Source organism: Arachis hypogaea, chromosome 7, assembly GCF_003086295.3.
Source record: "Arachis hypogaea cultivar Tifrunner chromosome 7, arahy.Tifrunner.gnm2.J5K5, whole genome shotgun sequence".
Taxonomy (NCBI): domain Eukaryota; kingdom Viridiplantae; phylum Streptophyta; class Magnoliopsida; order Fabales; family Fabaceae; genus Arachis; species Arachis hypogaea.
The window spans coordinates 16,392,497-16,413,342 of NC_092042.1; the positions used below are offsets into that span (position 1 = coordinate 16,392,497).

A 20,846-nucleotide genomic window follows, 5' to 3' on the forward strand; every position below is an offset into this window, starting at 1 on the left:
ACAACGATAATTAATTTCACAAAATCATCAGTTTTAACTTCACCCATCGAAAAAAAACAGCTGTTATAAAACAATTCCCCATTAACAACTTTGGGTTCATGTGATTGAGTTCTAAAATAACAAGTCATGAAGAATAAAATAACAACGAAACCAGAGTTTTCTGCCAAAGATGGGAATCAAGACAAATTTAAGAAAACATATGAAATAGTGAAGAGTTTCGCCGTAAATTGGTTGCTACCGTCAATTCTGGGACACTAAACCAAACTTCCCAATCCACCCTCCTTGTTCATTAAAGGGCGATAACAGTAGGCCAAGGGTGGTCTGCATCCTTATGGATTTGTCGTCCAGCTGCGAAATAAGGAATTGGTTCATAAATTGGAGAGACCGGCAACAGAGCTGAGATAATTGGAATAAACAAGTAAAAAGATTTAACCTGTTGCAGGATCTTTCTCTGGAATCCCCCTCCCATGGCCATCTAATTCAAAACACATGCGGTAGAAACATGACTGCATAGGAAGAATTTGTATTAGGCATGAGCATGAAGACTCTTTGGTTAACGTGAAGTGTATGTATCTTTCGAAACTCACCAGGGTTGGCATAAAGCAAGGCCATCTGGCTCTGCTATGCCGAAACACATCACTCCCCTGGCCCTCTTGCGGAAATAGGCAGGGTATGCAGGGGTGGATATCATCCTGGATAGTTCATCTCCCTGCCTTGCAAAGTGAATGTCATTTCCAAGTATATATACACAACCATGATTATAAGCAATGTGCATGGACGGAATTTACCAAGTTTCGTATGATGATCTTCCTCGTGGTGCTCTCCTCATCCCCAATGCATGCATCGAAGTGATACAGCTTCATGTCATCAAACGCCACCACCATCAGATACCAGTGGGCTGAGATGTCTTTGACTGGGATGTAAGCCTGTAAAGGGGATCAGGTAATATACGTGAAATGATCTTAGGGGTGTCGTATGTTTTCCACGCAAGGAAGAGTAACAGAGCAACTCACATAAGCCAGATTGTGGGAGGGCTTCATCCAACTGTCCTTATAAGTCCTAACCATTTCTGCCAGCAACTTTGCCTCCAGAACGACATTCTTAAAAAAAAGGCAACAAAGTGGGGAAAATGTAAGTTCTAATTACATAAGAAGTTGTTAGTGGCCACAATGTGAGTTAAGTGAGATATACTGTGAATGGGGGAGGTAGGCACCAAAAACTCGGCCCATCTGGAGTCTGACTCCCCAGAGTGAGTCTCATGGCCAGAGCATCGAAAATGATATCGTCGGGCATTTCCCTTGGGCGGAGTGTCAGGATTTCTTTTCGCCTAACGACGACGTTCCCCAACTTCACTAGCTCCTCCCTGCACGAAATCCGCGATTAACAGGGGCACATAACCAATTCCAGGGTGAAGGCAAAACAACAATTAAAGGGCTTACATTGGGTCTGCCTGAAGGTCAAAAGCATATATGGCGACCTTAATTTGGAACTCGCTCAGTGTTGTGTCTGGTGGTTTCGCAGTGTTTAGCTGGCTTCCGAACAGCTTCAGCGAGTTTGCTGGCGGGTCCTTTTGCGCCGGAGCAGGCAGTCCAATGGCGCGATTTGGGGCCAGTCCCTTCCCATTCTGGATCCTGTAACACCCTAAATTAATATTCTACCTTTAAAGGCCTTTAAGTAGGGTGTCACACTTAATACGAAAAGGCAAAGATAACTAAATCGTTAGGTAAGAAGAGAAGGAAAATACGTGCGAAACTTTGGGTGAAAATTGAGTAGTACTAAAAGGATGAAATTGAACAAAACTCGAAGAGGTTCAAGCAAACATAAAAGAATTCCCATGAACACGGATCTAAAGGAGATAGTGCTTAAAGGTAACTATGACGAAAAGGAAACTAACGCATCCTAACTAGTTTCATCGAAGAGACTTCCATCCTTGTGTCATGTCCTATCCTTGGCTCGGGTTGTCGGATTCCTCTTCCTCGGTTTCGGAGTCAGACTCGAGGTGTACCACCTTAGATGACCGCTTCTTAGATGCTAAAGCGTTCCTATTTAGGAAGGTTACGACGGGCAGCTGGGGTTCTTCTTCTACGAACTCTCGATCTAAGTAGATAGTTTGGAGCACGGTAGTAGTGGTCGCAACTATCCACGCGTGCTTCGAGGGGTCATACTCAGAAGTTACCTTCGGGGGACACTGCGTCGTCTCTATTCGCTATGCCATGTTCCTCTGGAGACAGTATGGGAAAAGAAAGGGAGTGAGAACCTAACGTCTCAGTAGGAGTGTTATGCAACACCTCCATATCCATCTCCAGCTCACGTGCGGGATTTTTAAAAAGAGCGTATAACGTGGCATGTAATATGTATCTTTCTTGTAAAACATGTGTGCAAAAAGGAAAGCATATAGGAAAATAGAAGGATAACATCTTAAGTAACATAATCATAATTAAATCTAAAGAAAAAAACATAAACATCAAACTTTCATTCATGCTTTCTTCTTTCTTAACTTTTAACTTTTATGGAAGGTATTGAGCTCAAACCGGTATAAATGAGAGTCCCCCTTCCCTTACCGAAGGTTCTTATCTCGAATGTCTTGGCGATCACCTTCCCTTACCGAAGGATCATCTCGATCGATCACCCTCCCTTACCGAGGGATCATCTCGATATCTTGTCTTTGGGGGTCACCTTCGCTTACCGAAGGATCACTCCCTCAGTTCAATTTACAATCAAGGTTATTTAGACATACACAAGAAAAGAGTTATATCAACAAAGATATCTTATTATATAACATTGATGGGAGTTTCCTTCCCTTACCGAAGGTTCCCAAAGGTTTGTCGATCACCTTCCCTTACCGAAGGATCATCTCGATTCGATCACCTTCCCTTACCGAAGGATCATCTCGATTATCTTGTCTTTGGGGGTCACCTTCCCTTACCGAAGGATCATTCCCTCAGTTCAATTTACAATTAGGTTGTTTAAACATACACGAGAGAAAAATCATATAAGAAGAGATCATGGAAGAAAAGGAACAATTGTGATAATAAAGGGATATATGAAAATCATGAGACTCTAGTATGTGTATAGATTTTCTAATTAAAAGATCTTGGTAATATAATAGCATGGATTGAAAGAGGTCATATCAAAGTACAGAAAATAGGACATTTTAAATAATTGCACAAAATATTAAAGAAATTATGTATTCTCGATCCTAAAGGAGTAATATAATGGTGCAACGATCATATAATAAGAATAGAGTATATTATATATTTGAATAAAACATTTAAGAAAAGCATGTACTCTTGACTTTGAAGGAGTAATAATAATGATATGCACATAATAGAATAGGGTATATTAAATGTTTGAATAAAATATTTAAGAAAGTATGTACTCTTGGCTTTAAAGGAGTAATAATAACATAATAATATAACAGGTCACATATATGCACATAATAGAATAGGGTATATTAAATATTCGAATAAAATATTTAAGAAAGCATGTATTCTTGACTTTAAAGGAGTAATAATGACATAATGATATGCACATAGTAGAATACGGTATATTAGATGTTTGAATAAAATATTTAAGAAAGCATGTACTCTTTTTAACTCATGGAAATATTAATATTAATCTAATGGTATAAAAGTCAATATAATTTCATGTAATAAAATGAGGGATATTAATTAGCTGAATAAAACAATTATAAAGAAACATGTACTCTTAACCCTAAGAAGATATTAATTATATAATGTATAAAATATAATCTTAATGCATATTGTAAGAAAGTAGGTATTTGAAATACTTGGATTAGATATTATAAGAAGCATGTACCCTTGATCTTTAAAATAAAAGAGCAATAATAACATAATGATATAAGGGGTCATTTAGTTGCATATAATAAAATAGGGTTCTTTGAACAAGACACAAAAAGGAGCATGTACTCTCAACATTAAAGGAATAATAATGATGTAACGGTATCAAAGGTCATGTAAGGCACATAGTAAAATTAGGAAATGTTAAATAATTTAATAAAACATTTTAAAGGGACATGTACTCTTAACATGAAAGGAATGAATGGTAATTAAAAGGTCATGTAAATGCACATAGAAAAGATATGGGATACATATTAATGGATTCAAGAGGGTATAATTGACATAATAGATAATCATGCTTAGTGTAGACGAGAGATAAGCAAAGAATAATTCATGCCATAAAATACATGAAAGATGATAGCCATGCATGGATGGAAGAAAATAAACAGAGCATACTACATGCCAACATAAGTAAGAAAGGCATAATTCTCTACACTTTTTCTAACGCTTCCTTGTTGCCTATGAGCTTGCCTCTTGTGTTCCTTGTGTTTGCACACAGAATATATTTTTGTAGAGAGAGAAGGAAGAGGATTAGTGTTTGAGAGAAGTGATTTTCTACCTATAGGTGCACCCCTATTTATATACATTTGGTGATAGGGTGGTTGGGATAATTTTAAATTCAAACGGAAGGCGGTTATTAGATTCCTATCCATAAAATTCAAAATTCTAAGCCCAACTCCCAACTGACTTTCGAATTTCGAATTTAATTTTTGTTTCCAGAAGGGGTGGTTGTTACATTATCACCCCCGTAAAAAAAGAATTTGTCCCCAAATTCCATATCCGAAATTGGTCGATGAGGATTGTTAAATAACTTAGGGGTCTTATTGTAATCTCCTACTGTTGGAAAGGAAGTCTTTACCATGATCGTTACCTGTAAATAATTCCGGGAACTTCTGTCTTATGTCAGCATCTCTTTTTCCATGTGTAGTCCCTTGAATTGCCACTACCCCATGCCACTTTTACCAGTCGTATCGTCTTGCTCCTTAGTTGCTTCATGCTTCTGTCTACAATCTTCATGGCTGGTTGTTCAAAGGTCAGGTCGTCTTTGAGTGTTACATCCTCTTGCTGCAACACATGGCTTGGATCGTGCTGGTATTTTTGGAGCTGGGACATATAGAATACGTTGTGTATTCTCGATAGATTCGGTGGTAGGGCGAGTTGGTATGTCGACTTTCCTATACGTCGGAGGATTTGGAATAAGCCCAGGTACCGGGGGCTTAGTTTCCGTACCTTAAGGGCCATTCCTACCCCAGTGGTAGTGGTGATTTTTTTTTTGGAACACGTGATCGCCCTCCTGAAATTCGAGGGGTTTTCTTCGTTGATCTGCATAACTCTTTTGTCGACTTTGGGCGGTACGTATTCTTTCCCTTATCCTTTTGATATCTTCTGTGGCCTGTCTTCCTAATTCGGGTCCTAAGTTGCCTTTCTCTTCTGGTCCATACCAGCATAAAGGAGATTGGCACTTTTGCCCGTAAAGTGCCTCATATGGTGCCATCCCGATGCTACTATGGTAACTGTTGTTATAAGCAAACCCGATCAGTGGTAAGTGATTTTTCCACTCTCCTAGTCTGTCTAGGACACAAGCTCGTAACATATCTTCCAATGACTGGATGGTCATTTCCATTTGTCCATCTGTTTGCGGGTGGTATGATGTGCTTAAACACAATTTTGTCCCGAACGCCTTCTGCAATGCGTTCCAAAACCTGGAGGTAAATCCAGGGTCTCTGTCCGAGACTATGGTTGATGGTACCCCGTGTAACCCCACGATCTCTTTGATATATAGCGTGGCTAGTCTTTCTAACGAGTCGGTCGCCTTGATTAGTAGAAAATGGGCAGTCTTGGTAAGCCGGTCCACAATGACCCATATGGCGTCACGTCTTGCTTGAGTATGAGGTAGTCCCATGACGAAATCCATCAATATGTTCTCCCACTTCCAATTCTGGGATGCCAAGGGGTTGCAATACCCCCGATGGTTTCTGGTGCTCGATTTTTACCTTCTGATAAACCAGACATTTATTCACGACCGTAGCCAAATCCTTTTTCATTCCTGGCCACCAGAACATCTTCTTCAAATCATGGTACATCTTTGTCATGCCAGGGTGAATGGTAAAGTCTCCTTTATGGGCTTCTTCCGCAATCTTGTTTTAAAGATCGCCTTCTCTTGGGACACAGATTTAACCTTGGTATCTCCATACCTTGTCCTCTCCTTTGGTGAAGCTTTTCCATTTTTCTTCCTTAACAAGGCGCATGGTTTCTTGAAAGTCGGGGTCGGAGCTCTGTGCCTTAGTTATTTGTTCCTTGAATTGACTTGTCACTGTTAGGTGGCTCAAACGTATGCTTTCGGGAGCGAGGGTGACTTGTAAGTTTATGTCTCTAAAATTCTTTATCAACTCTGCCTCTTTTATCATCAACCATGATGCCTTGAGTACCTTCCGACTTGGAGCGTCAGCCACCAAGTTAGCCTTTCCCGGATGGTAGTTTAGAACAAAGTCGTAGTCTTTAAGAAACTCTATCTACCTCCCTTGTCGCATGTTGAGTTCCTTCTGGTCGAACAGGTACTTTAAGCTCTTATGGTCGGAGAATACTTGAAACCCAACTCCGTACAAATGGTGTCTCCATGTCTTCAGTGAAATTACTATTGCGGCTAGTTCAAGGTCGTGAGTTGGATAGTTGGCTTCGTGGGTCTTTAGTTGCCTTGACACATACGCCACTACCTTCTTGCATTGCATTAGTACGCAATCCAAAAGACATTACTGTAAACTTCGTTCGAAAAGCCATCTTTGGAATGTCTTCTTCTTTTACCCTTATTTGATGATACCCTGATCTCAAGTCATTTTTTTTGGAAAACACCGTTGCACCTTGTAGTTGGTCCATTAAGTCATCTATTCTTAGGAGGGGATACTTGTTCTTCACCGTGATTCTGTTGAGTTGTCTATAGTCTACACAGAGACGCATACTGCCATCATTTTTGAACAATACTGGAGCTCCCCAGGGAGAGACGCTTGGTCTGATGAATCCTTTTTGCAGCAGTTCTTCTAGTTGGTTCTTTAGTTCAGTGAGCTCCAACGGAGCCATCCGGTAAGGGGCTATGGAGATTGGCCCTATTCCAGGCACCAATTCTTTGGAGAACTCGACTCCTCGTGTTGGGAAAAAGAGGGTATATCTTCGGGAAAGATATCTGAAAAGTCTCGTACTACTGGTATCTCACACAACTCCTGATTGGGATCTGCTTTTACCGAATTTAGCAAGGCACATTCTTGTCTCGTACTTGTACCTTTGGAGGATCTTGGAAGATCACTTGTGTCATGTATGAATGGAGAAAGAGAGATAACTTTTCTCTCTAACAAGACTCGGTTTTTGTTGAGCCAATCCATTCCTAGGATGATGTCTAGTCCTACTAAAGGGAGGCACACTAGGTCAGCAAGGTATGACTTATCTGAAATAAGGATGCAAGTCCCCTGACAAACCTGCTGAGTTTTAACACTCTTACCGGCTAGGGTAGTCACCAGTAGGACATATGGTAGTTTGGTCATGGGTAAACTGATTCTACTAGTAGCAGAGAGAGATATAAATGGATGAGAAGCACCAGTATCGTAAAGAATAGTTAAAGGAACTCCATTAATTGTGCACTTACCCTTGATTCAACTTTCTGACTAGTGGGCTCCTTTGGCTTGCCATAAGTTTCCTGTTCATGGGTAACTATAAGGAAACGTTCTATCAGTCGTACCTTCTAAGACAGGATCTCTAGGATCGACTTTGCTCTGATACCAATAATGTAACACCCTAAATTAATATTCTACCTTTAAAGGCCTTTAAGTAGGGTGTCACACTTAATACGAAAAGGCAAAGATAACTAAATCGTTAGGTAAGAAGAGAAGGAAAATACGTGCGAAACTTTGGGTGGAAATTGAGTAGTACTAAAAGGATGAAATTGAACAAAACTCGAAGAGGTTCAAGCAAACATAAAAGAATTCCCATGAACACGGATCTAAAGGAGATAGTGCTTAAAGGTAACTATGACGAAAAGGAAACTAACGCATCCTAACTAGTTTCATCGAAGAGACTTCCATCCTTGTGTCATGTCCTATCCTTGGCTCGGGTTGTCGGATTCCTCTTCCTCGGTTTCGGAGTCAGACTCGAGGTGTACCACCTTAGATGACCGCTTCTTAGATGCTAAAGCGTTCCTATTTAGGAAGGTTACGACGGGCAGCTGGGGTTCTTCTTCTACGAACTCTCGATCTAAGTAGATAGTTTGGAGCACGGTAGTAGTGGTCGCAACTATCCACGCGTGCTTCGAGGGGTCATACTCAGAAGTTACCTTCGGGGGACACTGCGTCGTCTCTATTCGCTATGCCATGTTCCTCTGGAGACAGTATGGGAAAAGAAAGGGAGTGAGAACCTAACGTCTCAGTAGGAGTGCTATGCAACACCTCCATATCCATCTCCAGCCCACGTGCGGGATTTTTAAAAAGAGCGTATAACGTGGCATGTAATATGTATCTTTCTTGTAAAACATGTGTGCAAAAAGGAAAGCATATAGGAAAATAGAAGGATAACATCTTAAGTAACATAATCATAATTAAATCTAAAGAAAAAAACATAAACATCAAACTTTCATTCATGCTTTCTTCTTTCTTAACTTTTAACTTTTATGGAAGGTATTGAGCTCAAACCGGTATAAATGAGAGTCCCCCTTCCCTTACCGAAGGTTCTTATCTCGAATGTCTTGGCGATCACCTTCCCTTACCGAAGGATCATCTCGATCGATCACCCTCCCTTACCGAGGGATCATCTCGATATCTTGTCTTTGGGGGTCACCTTCGCTTACCGAAGGATCACTCCCTCAGTTCAATTTACAATCAAGGTTATTTAGACATACACAAGAAAAGAGTTATATCAACAAAGATATCTTATTATATAACATTGATGGGAGTTTCCTTCCCTTACCGAAGGTTCCCAAAGGTTTGCCGATCACCTTCCCTTACCGAAGGATCATCTCGATTCGATCACCTTCCCTTACCGAAGGATCATCTCGATTATCTTGTCTTTGGGGGTCACCTTCCCTTACCGAAGGATCATTCCCTCAGTTCAATTTACAATTAGGTTGTTTAAACATACACGAGAGAAAAATCATATAAGAAGAGATCATGGAAGAAAAGGAACAATTGTGATAATAAAGGGATATATGAAAATCATGAGACTCTAGTATGTGTATAGATTTTCTAATTAAAAGATCTTGGTAATATAATAGCATGGATTGAAAGAGGTCATATCAAAGTGCAGAAAATAGGACATTTTAAATAATTGCACAAAATATTAAAGAAATTATGTATTCTCGATCCTAAAGGAGTAATATAATGGTGCAACGATCATATAATAAGAATAGAGTATATTATATATTTGAATAAAACATTTAAGAAAAGCATGTACTCTTGACTTTGAAGGAGTAATAATAATGATATGCACATAATAGAATAGGGTATATTAAATGTTTGAATAAAATATTTAAGAAAGTATGTACTCTTGGCTTTAAAGGAGTAATAATAACATAATAATATAACAGGTCACATATATGCACATAATAGAATATGGTATATTAAATATTCGAATAAAATATTTAAGAAAGCATGTATTCTTGACTTTAAAGGAGTAATAATGACATAATGATATGCACATAGTAGAATACGGTATATTAGATGTTTGAATAAAATATTTAAGAAAGCATGTACTCTTTTTAACTCATGGAAATATAATATTAATCTAATGGTATAAAAGTCAATATAATTTCATGTAATAAAATGAGGGATATTAATTAGCTGAATAAAACAATTATAAAGAAACATGTACTCTTAACCCTAAGAAGATATTAATTATATAATGTATAAAATATAATCTAAATGCATATTGTAAGAAAGTAGGTATTTGAAATACTTGGATTAGATATTATAAGAAGCATGTACCCTTGATCTTTAAAATAAAAGAGCAATAATAACATAATGATATAAGGGGTCATTTAGTTGCATATAATAAAATAGGGTTCTTTGAACAAGACACAAAAAGGAGCATGTACTCTCAACATTAAAGGAATAATAATGATGTAACGGTATCAAAGGTCATGTAAGGCACATAGTAAAATTAGGAAATGTTAAATAATTTAATAAAACATTTTAAAGGGACATGTACTCTTAACATGAAAGGAATGAATGGTAATTAAAAGGTCATGTAAATGCACATAGAAAAGATATGGGATACATATTAATGGATTCAAGAGGGTATAATTGACATAATAGATAATCATGCTTAGTGTAGACGAGAGATAAGCAAAGAATAATTCATGCCATAAAATACATGAAAGATGATAGCCATGCATGGATGGAAGAAAATAAACAGAGCATACTACATGCCAACATAAGTAAGAAAGGCATAATTCCCTACACTTTTTCTAACGCTTCCTTGTTGCCTATGAGCTTGCCTCTTGTGTTCCTTGTGTTTGCACACAGAATATATTTTTGTAGAGAGAGAAGGAAGAGGATTAGTGTTTGAGAGAAGTGATTTTCTACCTATAGGTGCACCCCTATTTATATACATTTGGCGATAGGGTGGTTGGGATAATTTTAAATTCAAACGGAAGGCGGTTATTAGATTCCTATCCATAAAATTCAAAATTCTAAGCCAAACTCCCAACTGACTTTCGAATTTCGAATTTAATTTTTGTTTCCAGAAGGGGTGGTTGTTACATTATCACCCCCGTAAAAAAAGAATTTGTCCCCAAATTCCATATCCGAAATTGGTCGATGAGGATTGTTAAATAACTTAGGGGTCTTATTGTAATCTCCTACTGTTGGAAAGGAAGTCTTTACCATGATCGTTACCTGTAAATAATTCCGGGAACTTCTGTCTTATGTCAGCATCTCTTTTTCCATGTGTAGTCCCTTGAATTGCCACTACCCCATGCCACTTTTACCAGTCGTATCGTCTTGCTCCTTAGTTGCTTCATGCTTCTGTCTACAATTTTCATGGCTGGTTGTTCAAAGGTCAGGTCGTCTTTGAGTGTTACATCCTCTTGCTGCAACACATGGCTTGGATCGTGCTGGTATTTTTGGAGCTGGGACATATAGAATACGTTGTGTATTCTCGATAGATTCGGTGGTAGGGCGAGTTGGTATGTCGACTTTCCTATACGTCGGAGGATTTGGAATAAGCCCAGGTACCGGGGGCTTAGTTTCCGTACCTTAAGGGCCATTCCTACCCCAGTGGTAGTGGTGATTTTTTTTTTGGAACACGTGATCGCCCTCCTGAAATTCGAGGGGTTTTCTTCGTTGATCTGCATAACTCTTTTGTCGACTTTGGGCGGTACGTATTCTTTCCCTTATCCTTTTGATATCTTCTGTGGCCTGTCTTCCTAATTCGGGTCCTAAGTTGCCTTTCTCTTCTGGTCCATACCAGCATAAAGGAGATTGGCACTTTTGCCCGTAAAGTGCCTCATATGGTGCCATCCCGATGCTACTATGGTAACTGTTGTTATAAGCAAACCCGATCAGTGGTAAGTGATTTTTCCACTCTCCTAGTCTGTCTAGGACACAAGCTCGTAACATATCTTCCAATGACTGGATGGTCATTTCCATTTGTCCATCTGTTTGCGGGTGGTATGATGTGCTTAAACACAATTTTGTCCCGAACGCCTTCTGCAATGCGTTCCAAAACCTGGAGGTAAATCCAGGGTCTCTGTCCGAGACTATGGTTGATGGTACCCCGTGTAACCCCACGATCTCTTTGATATATAGCGTGGCTAGTCTTTCTAACGAGTCGGTCGCCTTGATTAGTAGAAAATGGGCAGTCTTGGTAAGCCGGTCCACAATGACCCATATGGCGTCACGTCTTGCTTGAGTATGAGGTAGTCCCATGACGAAATCCATCAATATGTTCTCCCACTTCCAATTCTGGGATGCCAAGGGGTTGCAATACCCCCGATGGTTTCTGGTGCTCGATTTTTACCTTCTGATAAACCAGACATTTATTCACGACCGTAGCCAAATCCTTTTTCATTCCTGGCCACCAGAACATCTTCTTCAAATCATGGTACATCTTTGTCATGCCAGGGTGAATGGTAAAGTCTCCTTTATGGGCTTCTTCCGCAATCTTGTTTTAAAGATCGCCTTCTCTTGGGACACAGATTTAACCTTGGTATCTCCATACCTTGTCCTCTCCTTTGGTGAAGCTTTTCCATTTTTCTTCCTTAACAAGGCGCATGGTTTCTTGAAAGTCGGGGTCGGAGCTCTGTGCCTTAGTTATTTGTTCCTTGAATTGACTTGTCACTGTTAGGTGGCTCAAACGTATGCTTTCGGGAGCGAGGGTGACTTGTAAGTTTATGTCTCTAAAATTCTTTATCAACTCTGCCTCTTTTATCATCAACCATGATGCCTTGAGTACCTTCCGACTTGGAGCGTCAGCCACCAAGTTAGCCTTTCCCGGATGGTAGTTTAGAACAAAGTCGTAGTCTTTAAGAAACTCTATCTACCTCCCTTGTCGCATGTTGAGTTCCTTCTGGTCGAACAGGTACTTTAAGCTCTTATGGTCGGAGAATACTTGAAACCCAACTCCGTACAAATGGTGTCTCCATGTCTTCAGTGAAATTACTATTGCGGCTAGTTCAAGGTCGTGAGTTGGATAGTTGGCTTCGTGGGTCTTTAGTTGCCTTGACACATACGCCACTACCTTCTTGCATTGCATTAGTACGCAATCCAAAAGACATTACTGTAAACTTCGTTCGAAAAGCCATCTTTGGAATGTCTTCTTCTTTTACCCTTATTTGATGATACCCTGATCTCAAGTCATTTTTTTTGGAAAACACCGTTGCACCTTGTAGTTGGTCCATTAAGTCATCTATTCTTAGGAGGGGATACTTGTTCTTCACCGTGATTCTGTTGAGTTGTCTATAGTCTACACAGAGACGCATACTGCCATCATTTTTGAACAATACTGGAGCTCCCCAGGGAGAGACGCTTGGTCTGATGAATCCTTTTTGCAGCAGTTCTTCTAGTTGGTTCTTTAGTTCAGTGAGCTCCAACGGAGCCATCCGGTAAGGGGCTATGGAGATTGGCCCTATTCCAGGCACCAATTCTTTGGAGAACTCGACTCCTCGTGTTGGGAAAAAGAGGGTATATCTTCGGGAAAGATATCTGAAAAGTCTCGTACTACTGGTATCTCACACAACTCCTGATTGGGATCTGCTTTTACCGAATTTAGCAAGGCACATTCTTGTCTCGTACTTGTACCTTTGGAGGATCTTGGAAGATCACTTGTGTCATGTATGAATGGAGAAAGAGAGATAATTTTTCTCTCTAACAAGACTCGGTTTTTGTTGAGCCAATCCATTCCTAGGATGATGTCTAGTCCTACTAAAGGGAGGCACACTAGGTCAGCAAGGTATGACTTATCTGAAATAAGGATGCAAGTCCCCTGACAAACCTGCTGAGTTTTAACACTCTTACCGGCTGGGGTAGTCACCAGTAGGACATATGGTAGTTTGGTCATGGGTAAACTGATTCTACTAGTAGCAGAGAGAGATATAAATGGATGAGAAGCACCAGTATCATAAAGAATAGTTAAAGGAACTCCATTAATTGTGCACTTACCCTTGATTCAACTTTCTGACTGGTGGGCTCCTTTGGCTTGCCATAAGTTTCCTGTTCATGGGTAACTATAAGGAAACGTTCTATCAGTCGTACCTTCTAAGACAGGATCTCTAGGATCGACTTTGCTCTGATACCAATAATGTAACACCCTAAATTAATATTCTACCTTTAAAGGCCTTTAAGTAAGGTGTCACACTTAATACGAAAAGGCAAAGATAACTAAATCGTTAGGTAAGAAGAGAAGGAAAATACGTGCGAAACTTTGGGTGGAAATTGAGTAGTACTAAAAGGATGAAATTGAACAAAACTCGAAGAGGTTCAAGCAAACATAAAAGAATTCCCATGAACACGGATCTAAAGGAGATAGTGCTTAAAGGTAACTATGACGAAAAGGAAACTAACGCATCCTAACTAGTTTCATCGAAGAGACTTCCATCCTTGTGTCATGTCCTATCCTTGGCTCGGGTTGTCGGATTCCTCTTCCTCGGTTTCGGAGTCAGACTCGAGGTGTACCACCTTAGATGACCGCTTAGATGCTAAAGCGTTCCTATTTAGGAAGGTTACGACGGGCAGCTGGGGTTCTTCTTCTACGAACTCTCGATCTAAGTAGATAGTTTGGAGCACGGTAGTAGTGGTCGCAACTATCCACGCGTGCTTTGAGGGGTCATACTCAGAAGTTACCTTCGGGGGACACTGCGTCGTCTCTATTCGCTATGCCATGTTTCTCTGGAGACAGTATGGGAAAAGAAAGGGAGTGAGAACCTAACGTCTCAGTAGGAGTGCTATGCAACACCTCCATATCCATCTCCAGCCCACGTGCGGGATTTTTAAAAAGAGCGTATAACGTGGCATGTAATATGTATCTTTCTTGTAAAACATGTGTGCAAAAAGGAAAGCATATAGGAAAATAGAAGGATAACATCTTAAGTAACATAATCATAATTAAATCTAAAGAAAAAAACATAAACATCAAACTTATAAAATAATTATAAATATTTTAGATTTTATTTTCTTATAGAGAGAATCATTTTGATATTAGATTTTATTTTCTTATAAAAAATTATAAGAGAGAATCATTTTGATTTTAGATTTTATTTTCTTGCCATATATCAATATTTTACTTGTTGGTCAAACTTATACTATCTTTAGTCACAAAAATCAATGCTACCATAGAACTTCCCATAATAAAACTATAGATCATGAACTAAAATTAGGGATATTGGGCATGCATTTCATGAGTAAAATCTTAAAATCCCTTTGACGTACATGAAAAGAGCGTTTAAGACATAAAAATAAATAAATAAATTAAACCTTTATCAAACAAGGCAACACCAACGAGAAATCACACAGTAATGAAATATTTGCAACCAAAACTGTTAACTAACAAGTTATACCTTCTGAAACAATGTAAGGAAAAAATATGCTATACCTAATAACACAAAGACAATGTGTTTAATGGATATGCAACTGAGTAACATACATACCTTCGAACCCCAGGTTCTACTAACACTTGTCTAGCTTTGGAACTCTGTCGCACCCTTAGGGGGAATGTAGCCAGCGAGAACTGCTGTGTCGTGGTCATCCGCAATATTTATGGGAAACATGGTCTCGTAGTCTACTGGGTTTCCAAAGATGGAGGTGTACGTTTTTGCGAAGGGGTGCGTCCTGTCGCCAAAGAGATCATCTGTGTCAGTTGCTTGTTTGTCGGCTTGCAATCTCTTGCAAATGGCACATATTTGCAGTTCAGTCCCTGTCAACTTGGCAACGTTCTGCTGAAAGATGTTCACCACGGAACACAATAGGCTCATCACGTCGTCGCGCTGTTGCTGACGACCCTCGCATGCATCAACATTCGATGACATGCACTGCACGGTGGTGACAAGATCCTTCACGCTGCTGGCTAGGTCACCATTGTACGAGGTATCCTGAAAAAAAATATGTGGTTACCACATATAAACCATTTACATGTACCCTTCCGTAGTACGTATCCAACAGACATGGCCTAAACTCTGTACTTGCAGTTTGTGGTGGCTGGGTCAACATCTCTCCTTCGGGAATATCCGGCATATCGTCCATCATGTCGAAGTGGCCATCGGCAGGTGGTGACTCCACAATGGCCATGTTCTCGAACGTTCTTTTCCAGAGAACGCTCTACGCCTCCTGTTGTGTTACAAGCCTTTTAAACCAGAGGAAACCATTGTTTTCCTAGGTCGCGCCATCTACCACTCGAACGGAGTTCCATTCCCGTATACGCTCTGTGTGAGTATCGTATAAAGTTTTCAACAAGGAGTTACCCATAAGGTGAAAGACTCCCAGACCTGTTCACTGGTCGTTGTCAATGCACTGGATGAGAATGGGCTCAGAGCAGGATGCAAGGTCAATCACACTTTCATTAAATGTCCAAATTATCGTTTCTAAGGCAAAGAGAACGCCAACCCTAATTAAAGGTTCTATTGCAATGGTTATGTATGCATTAAGCTGTTTACAAGGCTTAAATCAACATGTAACAATATTTATTTTGCTAAATTTTATTTAATATTAAATTTGAAAATAAGTAAATAAATTAACTTAAAAAATTAATGAACAATAATAATATAATTTTAAGAACTAATCAACTAGTTCATCAATTAGTTAAATAAATTTTTAATTATTAGTATCTTATTCTGTCTTCAACAATTAGTTATAATAAATAAAAAATATCTATATTAATTAATATTCTTTATTTTATTATTATATAATAATTTTTAATTTTATCTGTTAAATAAATTTGTTTGTAATAACTATTTTAGATTAAAAATATTTTAATTCATAAATATTACAACAAATAAATTTTCTAATAGAATGAGATGTAATTAATATTTAAAAATGATAACGAGTAGTAGCACAATTATTAAAAGCATAGAAGTTGATTTTGATATGTTAAAATATGTATATTTTTTTAGATAATTATTTATGTGATGAAATATAAGATGTAATTTTTTTAATTGCAATATATAATTAAATAGATGCATAAAATTTTTAATTTAATGGTATATTAAAATCAAAATAAAATATTTTAAGAACGAAACTGTTTACTAACTCTTTTTAATTTTTATATCTCTATTATATTTTTAGTATAATTGCATATTCAAAAAAATTTATCTTAGGATATATTCTGGTTACTTCTTATGAGTGTGTGTTTAAATAGGCGACAAAAAGGTAGTTTCAACCACTCCAAAATAACAACAAACTGACTGCTGTTGCGTTATAAACCTCGGCGAGAGAAAAGAAGGACTCTCTGCAGGCTTCATTTTGTCCCATCCTTAACTTTTCCCTAGTTATCACTGCACATACTGTCATAAAGACAAAAGTTTATTCCCTAGTTCTATCTAAAGCAAAAAATTTCTCTAACTATATTCACTACGTAAGATTTATTCATGTTTTCAGATAGCAAAAGTATAGGTAACCAACAACATTTTTGTACAATATTTGAACAATGTGAATTAATAAGGTTAAAAGAGTAATTTGATCTTAATACTCATATATACACTGACACTCTAACATTATTAACTTCAAAGATTACATATATTTATTTCTGGTACTTGCAGAAGGACACATGTCAGCCCCGCATTCGATCACTTTCCAACCGTTAGAAATCGATCACTTTCCAACCGTTACAAATGTTACAGTTCACAAATTCAATTTCCTCTTCAAATCAAAGACCAATCCTCGTTGGGTTTAAAAATCACCAAATCCAACCTCCCACTGAAACAAACTCAAGACACCTCTCCCTTGGAATCTCGACATGGGCCGTGCCAACAAGAGATACTATGTTGTTTTCCGTGGGAGGGTCCCTGGTATCTATAGTTCCTGGCCGGCTTGTCATAGCCAAGTAAACGAATTTAGCGGTAACCTCCATAAGTCTTATGAAACCTTCGATGAAGCTCGTTTGGTGTTCGAACAATTCCTATCTGCCAGACGATTACACAGTCAGCTCACCAACAATGGTCCTCTACTGCATCAAATTCATCCAACAACCATTCACCAGAACCCATCGCCGATTCTTGACTAACTACTTCCATTCGAGGAAGTCATACATAGTCATCTTCCAAAACAACAAGGAGACAACCACCCAATTGTCCGTCAAAACAACCGGTTCAACCAAATTCAGCGGCAACAAATTCCCTACAGTGGATCCTATTTGTCTTCGTTGTCATCTTGGTTCTATACGTAGCTCTGGTTAGGAAGTAGGCTCCTCTTAACCTTAAACCACCACCTACCACCATCTGTTACCTGCATTGTAGCAGGCTTATTTTTTCACTGTCTTCGTTTGTTTACTATTTAACATATATTCTATTGTATTAATTACCCATTAATCTAATACTCAGTACACGCATTAAGTTAGCGAAGTATAATTATTAAAATGTGATTTTAGTTCTTAAACCCGTTAATACATTTTTCCTCATCCTGTGTTCACGACACCTGAAAACAAACAGAACATGCATTCCAAAAGTGACCCCACGACAACTTTTCCTCTGTACACTGTGTCACCACAGGTTCAGCTTTACAGTCCAACCCAGTCCACAGAAAAATACAAAATCAAAGCAAGGGTAATATTCTTCTCCTGGAGATTTATCTTTGCCAACATTTAAAACAACCACTGCACAATAACGACAATAAAAATTTTGGCTCAAACCAACGCTATTCGTTGTATAATTAAGTTACGACTTTAATCAGAATAGGATCATCAGAAATTAACACAATTTTTCCTACATTATCTACTAAACCTTCCCATTTAACAACAAACTAAAACACATTACATACTACTTTGCGCTTTAATCACCAAACTAAAGGACACACATGATTAACTGAACAATTACAACATATCCAAACACCGACGACACATTCAGCACACACACATCAAAACCTCTCTCCTTCGACATGGAGTCTTACAAGGGAATCGTAACTGGCATTCAGCTTCTCGTAAGATTCTTCCAGTTGACCTACCTTGGCCTAAAGCGCGTTATTTGAGTCACCAAGAAGCTTCGCCTTTCTATAGTTATAATCCCGAATCTCTTTTCCAGTAACATCAAGCAACACGCATAGCATCTCATAAGCAGCATCTTCTCTTGCAGCTTTCTCAACCATCGAGAAACGACCAGTGACAAATAGCTCTATCTCAAATGGATGCCCAGGAATAACAGACGTGAAGCCAAAGAACGAGCCTTGCTCTCCGACAAATCGTTTCACCTTGAAGAAACAGGGGCAAGGGATCTCTGCCTCCAGGCAAACTTTCAGCAACCACTCCCCCATGCTGCTCACAGCTGCGAAATCCGCGTTAAGCTCCTCGGCTGGAATTACAGGAAGCCCTTTTACACAGCCAGGGAACAACAAAAAACGAATAAATAAATAATTTTAATAACCGAACATAAAATGACCAGAATATACAGCACTAACAAAACTCCAAATCGAATAAAATTAATAAATTACATTCCATCACTGCAGAGCAGAGCTTCATAAATAAAGTAACTATTCAAAAGTGAATGCAGTTTCACAAGACTTACATGAAACAATTGGCCGGCAAGGATAGCCTCCGCCGAAGATAGCCAACTTCTTTCCGCCACCTCCATCTGGCGTCAATCCACCTGTTTTACCAGTACGATCTTTCTCAGCACAAATCAAGGACATCCTCGCTTTGAAGCACGAGCATGCGTGTTCAAAGCTGTTGAATCCGTGAAACTCAGGGAATGTATAATCCACAACTTGCTGGTTCGCCTCCTCCCAACTGGTGTATACACCCGGCTTGTGCTCCTTCGTAACGGCAATGAACAAGAATCGTTTCATATTCTCCTCCATCTCTCCTACCCTCTCCTATCCTTCATACTGAAGTTGCCCTTATATATAAACATTTATTCTCCATTCGAAATTAGGTGCTTCGTTGTTACCCTTGTTTTTTTTCCTTACACTCACATGATTATTAACGTTTTATCAAATTTATGAAGTTCAATTCCTCCTTCAAATTTTTTTGGCCATTCCCTTGAAGTTTTTTTTATTTTCAGAATCCAAAAACGGAAGCCCATAAACTTTAACACAATATAGGCCCTAACTGGACCAAAAAGTTTCACCAGCCAACCAAAAAATGGGTTTCAGTCTCGCCCCATAATTTTTGGCAATTTACAAACCAGCCCCCAATGGGGCCAAATTGAAACTCCACCCATTAACCCCTCTCTCCCTTCACCGGTCAACATTCCACCTGACACATGCCACATCAGCGTCCTTCATCTTTGCGTGGCACTCTCTCAACCTGGACACCTACATGGTGCATCAATCTCCTCATCTGGACCGGTGCAGGCTATAACTCACCATTAGAAGTAGTGCAATTAAGAAGTAGTTGGGTCTCTTCACTTTATATTACTGGATATTTTATGGGCCTTAGATTATTGTAAAATAAAAATTGCTTGAATAATATTTCTTTGTTTTCCTAAAAGAAAACAAACTCAATCCTGACAAAAGGGCGAGAAAAAATCAACGTCTCAAAACCCCAAAATAGAAAGATCTCCCACTTTGCCTTGTCTTGGATTCCCAAAGCCGGAAACAAACTACCTAATAATCTAGCTCAACTGAAAATTCAACAGTAATTAAATCACATTTGGTCAAGCAAGTGCCCATTACAAATTGCAGAGATGATTACTTTAGAGAAAAACATTGTCATCAACAACTATAGAACTCAGAAAAATTAGATGAATTGTTTCAAACATAGCGCACATCTATATCATTATAAATATAGAATTGAACAGCCACAATGGGAATTAACTACTGTGCTCACCCGAAGCCACGCCACAGCCCGATTGTAGTTCTCTTTGTCGACCGCGAAAGACGCAAGAACAAGACTTCAACAACAAACTCTCTATGACTGTCACATCAGATTCACGCCGTGGGCCACTGCGTCTTAGATGATGACGTATTTTCTGGATCTCCTCTCCGTCATCCTCGGCGCAGGTCACGGGTCAAAGAAGAAAGCGCCTCCTCTGGTCCTTCTCCTGCGGCGTTGAAGAAGATAGCGTGTCTTTGTGGTACTTCTCTCACGGCGTCAATTAAAAAGGCGTCTATTAACTTTTCTCACGGCTGACGGCGATGCGAAGCGGGCCACACGAGGAGGAGATGGGGAGGCGATGAGCTGCGGTCTTCTCTCCTTCGCAGAACAGCAGCAGCGGCCATGAAGAATGAAGGAGATTCATCGTTCTTTTTTTCATATTCATCCGGGTCAGGTAGCGAATTCGGTCAGTTCGGGCCTGCTTTTGGGGCCTGAACCTGTCCAAAAAAATAAAACCAATAGTTGGGAATAATAATGGCTCCATCATTGAATGGTGGA

The 20,846-nt window shown here is 39.1% G+C and overlaps 1 protein-coding gene across 1 annotated transcript; it reads right to left on the bottom strand.

Annotated features, from left to right (window-relative positions):
• Positions 1-18,157: 18,157 nt before the first annotated feature.
• On the bottom strand, positions 18,158-20,785 carry LOC112702647 (uncharacterized). Its single transcript, XM_029287918.2, has 2 exons — positions 19,039-20,785; positions 18,158-18,843 (listed from the first exon to the last, which is right to left on the bottom strand). The coding sequence occupies exons 1-2, from the start codon at positions 19,328-19,330 to the stop codon at positions 18,488-18,490; spliced, it is 648 nt and encodes a 215-aa protein (XP_029143751.1). The 5' UTR covers positions 19,331-20,785; the 3' UTR covers positions 18,158-18,487.
• Between the last annotated feature and the right edge of the window lie 61 nt (positions 20,786-20,846).